This window comes from Tauraco erythrolophus, chromosome 27 (assembly GCF_009769465.1).
Source record: "Tauraco erythrolophus isolate bTauEry1 chromosome 27, bTauEry1.pri, whole genome shotgun sequence".
In the NCBI taxonomy this organism is placed as follows: domain Eukaryota; kingdom Metazoa; phylum Chordata; class Aves; order Musophagiformes; family Musophagidae; genus Tauraco; species Tauraco erythrolophus.
In genome coordinates, this window is record NC_141491.1 from 1,812,367 (window position 1) to 1,825,213 (window position 12,847).

The window sequence follows — 12,847 nt, forward strand, 5'->3', positions numbered from 1 at the left end:
ACCAGGTGCTTTTCATCCCTCCCCTGCTCTATGTGACAACTCGCTGCGCCCGCAGTCCAGATGCAAGTGCACGTCAGTTCCTTCGCCGCACGTACCATTTATCGTGTTCCTTAAAAACATCGCTGCATAAATCATTAAACACTGCGACTAATTTATTGTCTTACGTATTTAGTCTCAGCTCAGTTGATTTCTTTGATCCCATTTCTCACCCTGCTGCCCTGCAGTGCAGTTGGGTGGGAGAGGGTGGAGCTGAGGGTCAAGTCTGGCTGACTTGGAGACACCACTCCCAGTGACATGGGGACCGGGTGTTAATCCACTCCATCACCTGGGGCCCCAAGTGTCTGCAGAAAACATCTTTCTGAGATCAACAGGCATCCTCATTGTCAAGCTCAGCCCCAGCCCCTCCTGCCTGCTGCACTAATCAGGTGTCTCCCGGTTCTCCGCAGCGGGTACACACCCCTGACCGTCACTGGCTCCAACCTGGACGTGATCCAGGAGCCAAGGATCCGTGTCAAGCACAACGGGAAGGAGTTCGTCAACGTAAGTAGCTGCCGTCAGCACGGTGCCGCCGGGCTGTGCCTGGGAGCATCCATCCCAGATGCACACATCCGGTTACTGGTGCCGGTGCTCTCTCCGTGGTCTCTTTTGCTGTGGAAAAAGCTGCTCTGGGAGCGTGTCCCTGGACGTACCCAAACGGTGAGCGGCAAAACCTGGGGACCCTGGGAAGAGGGATCCCAACACACACAAATGGGAGATTGCTTCCTCAGAAACACAGTAACTGCCAAAGCAGTTTCAAAGCATTTCACGTCATCTCCATCACCTCAAATTCTGTCTAGGGTCAGACAGACTTGTTTCGCTCCTGCAATTCCCCCTTTTGTCAGAGCCCCTGAGCCTCGAGAGCTCTCCCCTCCTCAGCATCCTTCCCGTCCCTGTCCCTCACTCAGCTCCACAGGCACATTGGGATGGAAAGTCCCAGTGTAGCTGTCTCCATCATCCCCAGCTGCTCCACACTTCCCATTTTAGTCCTGCTCTTTCTGTACAAGCCTGGAGCCAGGCACTGAGACCTGCCAGCTAGGAGGCTGCTATGTTTAACTAGTCTCTCCTTAGCTGCCTCTCTATAAATAAACCTCCTATTGCTGCAGCTCTGGGCCCGGCAAGCCTGTACCAGCCCGGGGAGGGAAGGAGAGAGGGGAACTGCTTCTGAAAAAGAAGCTTTCCAGCCACTTTGGCAGCTTGACTGGCGCGGTAAGGGCAGGGGCTGCATCCCTGCGCCCTCCTCGCCATGCGAAGGATGCTGGGTGTAGGGCTCCGGGTATTTTGGTGAAGCTGGGTGTTACTTTTATGCCTCCTTCCCCTCCTCCCTCCTATCACCCTGATATTCCTGAAGCCAGGAGTTTGTAGCAGAATTTGGGGTTGATCTGGAATGCCAGCTCTTTACCCTGTCTGTATTTTTTCAGTCCAAGAGTGAGAAACTGAAATGGATCCTCGGCTAAACGGGAACTAAGCAATGTTCTTGTATGTTGCAAATAAGACTTGTACCTCCAGGACCTGCAGAAATTATTTTGACCAAGCAAAACTGAAAAATATTGTTTCTATGTAGTGATCTCTCTGACTGAGTCTGTATTGTCTTGGAAAGGGCAAATCACTTAGCAGTCTTTTCCTATTCCCTTTCTCCCTTCCCCTCTGAAGCCCTCTTTCATCTGAGCTCTTTTTAAAAAGGCATCTAATTTTGTTGTTAGCAGTTGCAGTTATAGCACTACAAAAATAATTCTGAAGACACAAAATTGAGTGAAATTAAATCCTCCACTTATGGAGGGAGGCCAAACGGTTGGGCTCTTGCTGCTTTATAAGGCAAGAGTCTCATAAATCAGCCAGCTCCCTGCTTCCAGGGCTGGAGGAGCTGCGGGTGTTCTCAGCTTGGCGGGAGATGACCTTCACGTTACCTCCAGCCCATGAGTGTCAGATGATGGTTCCTCTCCCTCGCTGGCATTCGGGAATTGCCTCTAATCACCAATTTGTAGCAGGGACCCGGTATTTGCTATGGGTTGTTTCAAAGCCAGCGTTGCCAAAGAGGATGCGGCTGGAAAGAAAAGAAAAAAATAAAGAAAAGAAAAAAATAAAAGAAAAAATAAAGCAAAGAAAAAAAATAAAGAAAAGTAAAAAATAAAGAAAAGAAAAAAATAAAAGAAAAAAATAAAGAAAAAGGGTGAAGTGATCTGCTCTGTGAGCCTCCAGCTCCCTTAAAACACTGCTCGTTCCGAAGCTCGCTCTCCATCTCCGCACCAGTGCCTTTGCGCTGGCCGGATGGGGAAGCAAATTCCCCCAAACGATGGCTGCGATGCACCAAACCTGGATGAATTATTCCCAGCTAAACTCAAATCCTCTGGACTTTCCAGAGAGCATTTAAGGGATCAGAGCATCATTGTCCAGCTCAGGGTAAAGCCTTCCCCGCCGTCTTTCAAAGCGTCGCCTTCCCCGCAGGTCTGCAAGGCGGTGAACGCCACGGCGCTGGCCTGCCTCGCCCCCCCCCTCGCCCCCGACTACCGACCCGGCCTGGATGCCGTCGAGCGGCCGGATGAGTTTGGGTTTATCTTCAACAACGTGCAGTCCCTGCTGGTCTACAACGACACCAAGTTCATATACTACCCCAACCCGACGTTTGAACTCCTGAGCCCGACCGGGGTGCTGGAGCAGAAGCCAGGGTCACCCATCATCCTGAAGGTAAGGAGCCCCTTAGGTGGGAAGCAGAACAAAAATCCCAGAGAGGGGAGGTTTATTCCCACTTTGGAGAATGAGGTGTGCTAGATGAATCCCATCGTTTGCACAGCTGGGAATGAGATGGAAATCGGAGCAGTGCGCCGCATCTTTGTACAGTCTTCTCTCCCCTTGTCCCTAGGGCAGAAACCTGTGCCCACCCGCTCCGGGAGGAGCGAAGCTCAACTACACGGTGCTGATCGGAGAAACGCCCTGCGCCGTCACCGTCTCCGAGACCCAGCTGCTGTGCGAGCCGCCAAATCTCACCGGGCAGCACAAAGTGATGGTGAGGGACCAAGCGCTCCCGTCGGCACCCCGTCCCTCCCTTCCTCCTCCTCATCTCGCTCAGATATTCAGGACCGTTTCTTGTCCAAGGATCGGTAGGATTTTAGATCTTTGTGGCAGTCTAATTGGAAGCTTAAAATATTAATGTGGATTAGCATGGAGAGACTTTTTATTCCCTCCTCAAGACTCACCACCTGCTGTTAGAGCCTTCTAGAAGCAGCAGATATTTCTGGTAGTGCCTTCAGCACCAGGTACCGTCCTTTCTCCGGTGCTGCTTGCTCGTCCTTCAGTGCTAGGGGAGCCCGTTTTCAGTTGGCTGTGTTCTCCCTCCTGTAGGACAGGAAGGGATTTTGTAGTCCTTGTAGCCAGACCTCAGGAGGGAAAGATTTTGCCTTTTCCCAAAGCAGAAGCAGCCAGGGACATCTGAACACTGGACTGGTTGGATCAACAGCCTCATCCAGGATAACAGTTGGTGTCTTCTTCTGCTTTGGTTTCGGGCATTGCTTCTTGCCCTAATCCGCTCGCAGACCAAGCACGCAGCTGCCGAAGTGCTTGAGCAGAGCCCAAATGAGATTGTAATTGTGATTTATTTCCCTTTAAGTTCAGCATCCAGAACATATTCAGATTATCACAGTGTGATACGCAGAAGCGCAACCTGGCTGGGAGCTGCCTGCATCTGTGGCCGGGGCACATCCAGGAAAAGCCTGTCCCAGCATTAACTTCCAGTGTGTTTGCTCTGTAGCTTTCACATGGGGCTTTCTCTTCCCTTCTCTCCTTCCAGTTGCTCTGGCTTCTTGTCACTGGAATTATCACCGAGTTGCTAATGTCCACGGTTTACAAAAGGGAGTTGAAAGCTTATAAAATGAAAGTCAAATGGAGCCATCAGATAATACAACAAAGCCCAGATAGCGAAGGGCTGGCACATTCATCATGACTTGAAGCCTCCCTGTGTTCCCATAAGCTGCACCCTCTGTGTCTGGAGGCGGTCGGAGCTGCCATAGTCTTGGCTGAAGCAGAGGCAGTTTGGTGCATCTTCCCTGGGGGATTGTGCCGTGCCGTGTGTGCCTGGCCGGGAAGGACGGGGCTTTGGGAGGGGCTGACCCCCTTAGCAGCAGTGCTGGTTACCTCCGTTGTGCTTTGTAGGTGCGTGTTGGTGGTATCATCTTCTCCCCTGGTTCGGTGAGCATCATCTCAGACAGCCTCCTGACCTTGCCGGCCATCGTCAGCATCGCGGCCGGAGGCAGCCTGCTCCTCATCATCGTCATCATCGTCCTCATCGCCTACAAGCGCAAGTCCCGAGAGAACGACCTGACCCTCAAGAGGCTGCAGATGCAGATGGACAATCTGGAGTCCCGGGTGGCCCTGGAGTGCAAGGAGGGTCAGTACTGCCCGGGACCGGGCGCTCTCTGGGTGCTGCAGCCCCGAGCTCTGGTCCCCAGCTTCCCCCACCGGAGCCACCCTGGTCACCCCATTGTTTTGGGCAGCGGAGCAGGGTGCGTGCCCCACAAGGCTGCGTGGGAGGGTGGGCAGCGACGAGTGTGGCAGGGCAGACACGACTCTGCTGCCTGATGTGCAGAGAACAGGATTAGAGCTTCATCCTGCTTAAGCAACGTGCCTGGATCGCATTGCAAGGACAGCGCCAGCCCCAGGGTGCTCAGCACAATGTGTCCCCTTCTCTAGTGGACTTTTAGTAAAGGGCTTTTTAAAAGGCACTGAGATAGGGAGCAGGGGAGGTTGAAACCCCCAGGAAACAGTGTGTATCCCAAATAGAAGGCAGCAGGACTGGAAAGCTGGTCCAGTCCCTCATCCAGTCTATAAGATGTGAGCCAGGGTGGCAGGAGCAGGTTGCAGGGATAGGAAGAAGCTCCGCGAGCATTTGCTGCTGGAAATACCGTGTGGGTTTTGGAGTAGCTGGACCTGCCTCTTACGGATTCCAGCACCCACAAGTGTTGTCGCATGCAGCGAGGTGGCTGAGCGTGGCCGGTCACAGGGGAGAGGACGTGGAGCTGGGCAGGCGTTTCTGTAGCTGGTGGGTTGAGACAAAAAGTGTTCAGGAGAGGGGTGCTGCTGTTGTTTCGTACATCCTTCCAACGGGAAGGAAGCTTGGTGAATCAAAGAAAAATAAATAGAAAACTACAGATTTCATAGTGTGACCTCTGTGTATTTAGAGCTGCATTGGATTTGTTCAGCTGGTTTAAAAGGATAGCCTTGAAAGCACAGGACAAAAACTGAGACACATTCAGGAGAGACCACAGCTTCAGCATGGGCACAGCCGAGCCGGGGTGCAGAGACCTTACTGAGCACAGGAACACACATGCAGCTGTGTAACGCAGCGATGTGATGTTCCGAGAGGCGGAATAAATTCCTTCCCGACCCCTGCTGCAAGCTCTTTCTGCTTGGATTTGATCTGCATCAGATTTGATTATTTTGGCAACTGTTGATAGAGGAGGAGAAGAAGACAAAAGGAAAATATAGGAGGCACCAAGTTATGAAAATAGATCCTCATTTCTATCTGCAGCCTTTAAAGGTGTTTTAGGTGTGTGTACACAGGTGAGGACTGCATACAAATCAGCCTGCATCTTTTGTTCCCTGCGCGGTGTGTGCTCCCACTCTCAGCTGCTGAGACAGAGTCTCCAGGGGTGAGGATCTGTCCCAGTTACATGGCACAAACTCCTCCGAATGGGTTTCCTGAGCTGGGCCGTTGATGGGCCAGCCCTCCCCGCAGCCCCCACCTGCAGCCCCTGCCCACATCCCCTGCCCGCAGCCCTTGCATCTCACGCCTGTTTCTCTGTCTTGTTCCATCCTGCCTGAACAGCTTTTGCAGAGCTGCAGACAGACATCAATGAACTAACCAGCGACCTGGATCGCTCTGGGATCCCCTACCTCGACTATCGGACGTATGCCATGAGGGTCCTTTTCCCCGGCATCGAGGACCACCCTGTCCTGCGGGAGCTGGAGGTAAGGATCAGGCTGTGCTCCCGCCGTTCCCAGTTTCCCTGAGCCCTTGGGAATGCCAGTCTGAAACCCCAAAGCACCTTTATGGCATCCACACCACATCTTAAGTGTGGATCAAATCAAAGGCGCTGGGGTGAGCAGGATGAGCCCCGAGTTCATTTTAACGAAGACGCTGGTGTTTTATCTCCATCGCACACTGCTCAAGTCCTCTCAGTTTCTTCTCTTCTCTTTCTGACTTCTTTAGTTTTATTTTACTGGGTTTTATATTGCTGTAGGCCAGCAGCAAAGCGTGCCAGAGAAGTTATTGGTGTCCTTTTAAAGTCCTCCTTGATCACCCACCAGGGCAGGGGAAGGCCGTGTGCCTGGGAGCGTCCAGCCTGGAGCATCCTGTGCTCTTCCAGGCATGTCGGTGGGATGGCACGCGCCGTGCCGAGGGCAGCGCCCTGGCTTTGCCCCAGGATGTGGAAATACATAAATCAGGTTGTCAGTGAGGATTTAGAAAAATGGGTAATGTACAGGGGTCCATCAGATCACCTTGTGGGTGGACCCCCCTCACCTGTGAGTGCCAAAAAGAAATGATGGTGCTTCAAGAAACGTTATCTGGCACCAAGCGCGGAGCTGCCGTCCTCCATCTAGGATACCCAGAGGTACAACTGCTCCCCCTCAGAGACTGGCGTTGTTCCAGTAGATCCTGAAAGTCCTGTTGCCCTCACACAGACCAAGGTGGCCCAAATCTTCAGCCAGAGGTGTAAGAGGAAGAAGTCTCGGTTGCTTGTGCTCTGTACAGCTGCATGGCTGTTCCAGACAAGCGCTACTCAGCGTTAGTGCATCAAATTGGATTCTTTCCTGGTGGGCCACCAAATCGGAGCAGCTGCCGTGGGCTTGGTAAAACTCACACAGGCTTTGAACCAGCCTCTCCCAGCCCATTCCCACGTCCTGAGTTTTCCAGTCCCACGCCTTACATTCGCTGTTTAAATTGCCAAATAAGCTGATGCTTTAGCAAACAAACAGGAATGCTTTTTATTTGTTTTACTCATGAAAAACAGAATTGCAGAAGTGATAAATGTGTTGCCAATTACACAGTTGCTTAATTATGTAACATTAGTAAAACCAATACATAAGTCTCCAAGATGTTTGGTAAAGAGTTGCTTAATGTAGTTCATCATTTCCACTTGTAATGAATTACTTGAATCTGCAACTGCCTGAAAGCCTCAATTAATTTTTTACACTTGTCCCATAATAAAGCAATAGTCTAAATTAGTATTTAATTTACTTACAAGAGTGTCACTTTTTGTGCCGAACAAGCAAAATTGCATGTCATTTATAGGGCCGTTAGCCCCAAAGCAGCAGCTTTATGGCATGCAGAGTGCGCAGCTTGGACCAATGAGTAAGGCGAGCCATGGTGAAGTGGTGGGAGAGGACAGAGAGGGTGACCCTTGTTCAGGACTGGCCAGAGACCACGTTCAGGGATGCTGAGACCCTGAGGGATGGAGTGCTGCCTCGTGTACTGAGGGTTAAACCATTCACCCCACCCATAGTGATGGCAGTGACCCCGCCGTGGTGTAGGGCTGCCCTCCGGTCCCTTGTCCCGTGCCTTGGCTGATGGGCACGTTGTCCTCCACCCACCGCAGGTCCAAGGCAATGGGCAGCAGAGCGTGGAGAAGGCCTTGAAGCTCTTTGCTCAGCTGATCAACAACAAAGTCTTCCTGCTGACCTTCATCCGAACGCTGGAGCTGCAGCGCAGCTTCTCCATGCGCGACCGCGGCAACGTGGCCTCGCTCATCATGACGGGTCTGCAAGGCAAGCTGGAGTACGCCACCGACGTGCTGAAGCAGCTGCTCTCCGACCTCATTGAGAAGAACCTGGAAAACAAGAACCACCCCAAACTGCTCCTCCGCAGGTAAGGCAGGGGAACAAGGAGGGGATGGGGCCACGGGCAGGGCAGCGCGGTGCCCCGGGCTGGCACGGCCACGCTGCTGGTGGCATCCGAGGGCTCTGTGGGACCGAGGTGCTGGTGTCGGAAGGAAAACGCTGCTCTCCATAGGGTATGCTGGATGACCCATCCATTTCCTCACCTGTCTTCAGGACACGGGGTTAATTCTACTCTGTGATTTTACAGATGGCTGAACAGGGTCTTAAACTGGATCCAAGAGACCTATTCCCTCTGCTGCATCTTGCTCTCACTCATGATCTCCTGCTTCGCCCCAGCAGTCCCAAGCAGTGCCCTGCGTGTCCAGGCAGGGATCAGCACGGCAGGGTCTGGAGGAGTGGAGATGCAGCTCTTCCAGTCGTCTTACTGGACTTGAGGCTCTTAAGGGCAGGAGCCTGATTTCTCACGTGTCTGTACAATACTTGGGGTCCTTGTCTGCCTTGAGCTGTGGCTTTATCATGATGAGTAGAGCATTAAAGACTGAGTGAGGAAAAGTACTTCTGGGATGGGCAGTGCTGTGCATTGTCCCTGGAGCCGTCAGGGAAAGGCAAGGTGCCCAGCAAGGCTTGGTCCTCCTGATGGACCCCTCTGCAGCCAGGACACCTGTGTGACCTTCATCCTCCCGTGTCTGAGCTGCCTCGCAGGTACTTATGGGCTTTATCCTCACAGCATCCCTGTCTGGCTGGCTGGAGCAGCAGCGTTTGTGTTTCACAGCTGGGGGAAGGAGCTCGAGACTGGATTAAGCAACTCGCCCAAGGTCGTGCTGGGAAACGGCAGAAAGAAAAAGGTGGAAAAGTGTGTGTTAACGGAGGCCGGATCAGCATCCACGAGTAAAAGGCTATCCCTGTGCTCTGTGTCATGAGCCACCTCCGTCCGTGTCCCTGTGGGTCCTGCTGTGCTGCAAAGCCTGAAGTCAGCCGGTGGCAGGAACGCGGCCGCCCCGTCGGCTGCGCCTGCGGCTCCGCCAGCATCTCGCTGGAGCGGGTGGATGAAGGAGAGGGGAGGATTTCACAGCTCTAGGAAAATTTCAGGGATTCCTCCAGCCACAATGAATATACTTGACAGGAAATTGCTTTAAGTCTGGCTGTGTTTGCAGAGGCAATAACTCATCTCGGGAAAGGAAGCCGTCTTAATTTCCCCCGTGGTTTGACGAGTCGCTGGGAAGGCGTCTTCTGCCTCAGCCGTCAATAATGACTTTTCATGGTGCTCCAAAGAATACACAGCTGGTGATGGGAGCCGTGCCCGCTCCTCCCCACAGCACCCAGCAAAGAGACAGGGCTGGGGGCAGTGCTGTCAGTGCCAAGGCTGGCTGTCCTGCACCAGGATTTAGCCATTTCCCAGGAAACCTGACCTTGGATGTTCCCAGGGATGGAGCATCCACCACCTCTGTGGGCAACCTGCTCCAGCGTTTCACCATCCTCATCGTAAAAAATTTCTTCCTTGTTTCTGGTCTGAATCTCCCCTCTTTTAGTCTAAAACCATCACCCCTTGTCCTGTTGCTGCAGCCCCACTCAACCCATGGCTGGAGCCTGTCCCAGCCCTGTGCCCGCGGGCTCCCGGGGGTTGGTGCACAAAGCAGCCCGGGCTGGAATGTCTTGCTCTGACTTAATAAGGAGCGATCAACCACAAAGTGAGATGCCTTTTTTTTTTATTTTCTGAGCTCTCTGGTGGCAGCAGTTGATAATTGACACTCAGTTCTTTCTCTCTTTATTCCTCATTTCCCCCTCTCTTTTTCTTCCACGATTACCCCTCACGGGAGACAGCAAAAAAGTTGACATTAAATCAAATAGCTGCTCCGGTTCCTGGCACAGAGAGCAGCACGCAGCAGTTCGGAGACCTAGATAGAGCAGGGAAATTAATAAAATGCATATTTATTTTTTGGGTTCTCTCAGCTCCTTTTGTTTAGTTTTGTTTTATTCCGGGTGCCTCAGAAAGTCGGAGGAGCAGTGAAGGCGCTGGCTGCTGGTGTCAGCCTCCTTTGGAAAATCAGCTCTGGGTCCTGCTTGGCCCTTGGTGTGTGGTCAATATGAGAAGAGGTTTCTCCAAGTCTGGGGATTCTCCCCTGCTGGGTTAATCTTCAGGAGCTTATTTATCTATAGCGGCGTTTCGGATGCCATCCCAGCTCCGGCGTTCAGAGCGGAGCCTGGCGAGGGGCAGCGCAAAGCCCCGCGGCAGCTCGCAGACCCCTCACCGCAGAGCAGGGAGGAGGAGAGGGCAGCCAGAGCTGAAGGGTGGCTTATCCAGCCATCCAGCTCCGGCCTCTTTGCAAAAAATCCTTGCTGTGGCAGAGGAGACCAGGGAAATATATATAGCAGACTTGTTTGTAAGGAGCCTACGGTGCTCCTGCAGCTGCACCCGGCCGTGATGAAGGTTCTGAGCATCAGCCAGTGTAGGACAGTGATGGTTGATGTAGTTGTTGGCCATCCCGGGGACTGATGCACTGCAGATATCTCACGGCGTCAGTCTGTGTCCAAATGAGAGTGAGATTCAGTGCTTGAAGGTAAGGAGAAATGGGATTTGATAGAGCTGCTCCAAAGTGTTCCTTTTCGCTGCTCCATTCAGCTGATCTTGTATTTCTGATAAAGAAATATTGAAATATACTGATTTCAATACAAGAGAACAAGCTGTTCTCTTGTATTTCTTTATCAGAAGTACAGGAGAACAGCTAAGCACGGGAGTCTCCAATACCCTTCTCCCACACATATGCCCCAACTTCTCCATCGCTCCGTATTTCAGTTATTTTTATAGTCCCAGACCAGGGTGACAGTGTCGGTGTCAATCCATGAGCAGGCAAGAGATGGGACGCAGCATTATGCCACTGGTATCAGGAGGCTTGCCAATTCTTAATTTAATACTCTATTAACAAAGTAGTTTATTACATTAATATTCAGTCCTGAAGTCCTAAACGTATCATTTTTCTGCATTTTTCACCTATTCTTTAGTTTGTATCACTGGCTCTCCGTTTTCCATGGCTCACTGGCGCAGCGCTGTGCTGGTGCTTCTCCTCCTTAATTGGGTGACTGAAGTATTTTAAACAGGAGAACAATGCGTGTGTCAATTTGTAGGATGAATTTTTAGGCAGTTAATCAATTCGGGCTTAAATTCTTCGGGGATCTGCAGACATTTTCACAAATTCCTGGCAGATGGTCCGATCCCAAGAGCTGATAGATAACGTGACCCCGGGTCCGTTTGCAGGCGGGTGTCAGGTTTTGTTTGCTGAAATCTGTGGCTCCCGTTTGTACTTGATCTGCTTGACTCTGTGATCAAACCCTGTTGCTTCCATAGTGTGTGTTTTTCATCAAATGCCAGAGTTTTCAAACACGGTGGGATGCTGTATAAATACATCCCAAGGGGCAGCCCGTCATTCAAGGCAGCGGAGCAACTGGGGGAGAATGGGGAAAAGGGATACGGAGTGGGATGGTGGCTCACTCCGGGTCAGGGCAGAGGCTCGGTGCGTTGCCATGCCTGCTGGGCATCTCCTGAGCCAGGTAGGTGGCACGGTGGTCGAAAAGGCAGGAATGGCACCGGGAGCAGAGCTGCCAGCCAAGGGCATGAAGGTGCCGGAGGTGCCCAGATGCAGTGGGGCTGCTGCCTTGCTGCAGGCTCACAGCAAAGGTGCAGGGAGGCATGGTCCCCATGGGAAAGGTGTTGGATCCATCCCTCTTAGCTTGCTGGAATTTGGACCTGGTATCGCATGAGGGGAAGGCTGGTAGCAATGGCAAAGCCGTGGTGCGGAGCTGGACTGCCCGGGGTCCCCGCGGGTGGGCTGGCAGCACCCCCAGCCTGGGCTGCGTGGCTGGGGCTCCGGTGTGGGCTGAGACACCCTGCCACTGGCACAGCCACCCCGTCCCGGGAACAGGGATTGTGATGCTTTAAGGAAGGTCTCTGGGTCCTGCAGAGCCCACATTAAAAGCTATCATTAGGGGTCATTGTATTTAAATTAGGGATAATCTTGGGTACGATGTGGGGGGAGGACGCTGGGTGGGACTGGGAGAAAGCAGCAGTTTCCCTGCCGTTGTCACTCTGCTGTCCCTGATTGCCGGCGACCGCGTCAAACCCCAGTGATTTACGGAGCCAGGCTGTAATTTGCACCACGTGCGAGGAGCGAGTGTCACCAGGCTCCCTGTCACCAGCCCCGGCAGGGCTGTGATGGGCGGGCGGCTGGGCAAGCTGCTGGCAGCTCCGTGCTGGGAGAGGGCACAGCGCTGGCCTCATCCTGCTGCCTGCTCTGGAGCTGCGGCCCTGGTTCAGCATCGCAGGAGCTGGGCCAGGGTGGTGCCACTCGGGGACATTGGTGGCCTCTGATGCGTGGTTTGGTTTTGTACGTAATGTGCTTGTCCTCCTGGCTTCCCTAGGACCGAGTCGGTGGCTGAGAAGATGTTGACTAACTGGTTCGCCTTCCTTCTCCACAAGTTCCTCAAGGTAAGGAGGGATGGAGCTGAGACCTTGCTGCTGCTTTGCTGCCTCACCCACCAGCCATCCCTGGGCTGGATCCCACCAACTATCTCCAGGTGAATCCCACCAGCCATCTCTGGGTTAGATCCCACAAGCCATCCCCAGGATTGATCCCACCAGCCGTCCTTGGGGTGGATCCCACCAGCCATCCCCAGGATGGATCCCATCAGCCATCCTTGGGGTGGATCCCACCAGCCATCCCCACTGTGGATCCCATCAGCCATCCCTGGGTGAATCCGGGCTCAAAACTCTTCAGTCAGACTCCAAGTCCAGTGACATAGTACCAGGGCAGGGGAGGTGGAAATTTGCCCGGAGGTGCCTACAGCTGGTTCTGCTGTTACATGGTCGGAGCCCAGCCGTCATGGCCTCCATGCTCAGCCCTGTTCAACGCTCAGGTCACCTGCTGGAATTCACATGTAATGGAGTTTCTGTGGCTTCCCTGGAGCACTGTTCAGAGGTTCTCCTTGA

The 12,847-nt window shown here is 53.0% G+C and overlaps 1 protein-coding gene across 1 annotated transcript in view; it reads left to right on the plus strand.

The window, feature by feature from the left end:
• The window catches only part of PLXNA2 (plexin A2), a 145,565-nt gene that overhangs the window by 118,979 nt on the left and 13,739 nt on the right, over positions 1 to 12,847 (plus strand). Inside the window, exons 16-22 of the mRNA XM_086627423.1 lie at positions 447 to 540; positions 2,482 to 2,721; positions 2,897 to 3,040; positions 4,183 to 4,417; positions 5,855 to 5,997; positions 7,626 to 7,894; positions 12,280 to 12,346. Coding sequence (XP_086483549.1) covers positions 447 to 540; positions 2,482 to 2,721; positions 2,897 to 3,040; positions 4,183 to 4,417; positions 5,855 to 5,997; positions 7,626 to 7,894; positions 12,280 to 12,346 — 1,192 coding nt within the window. The remainder of the gene's footprint in view (positions 1 to 446; positions 541 to 2,481; positions 2,722 to 2,896; positions 3,041 to 4,182; positions 4,418 to 5,854; positions 5,998 to 7,625; positions 7,895 to 12,279; positions 12,347 to 12,847) is intronic.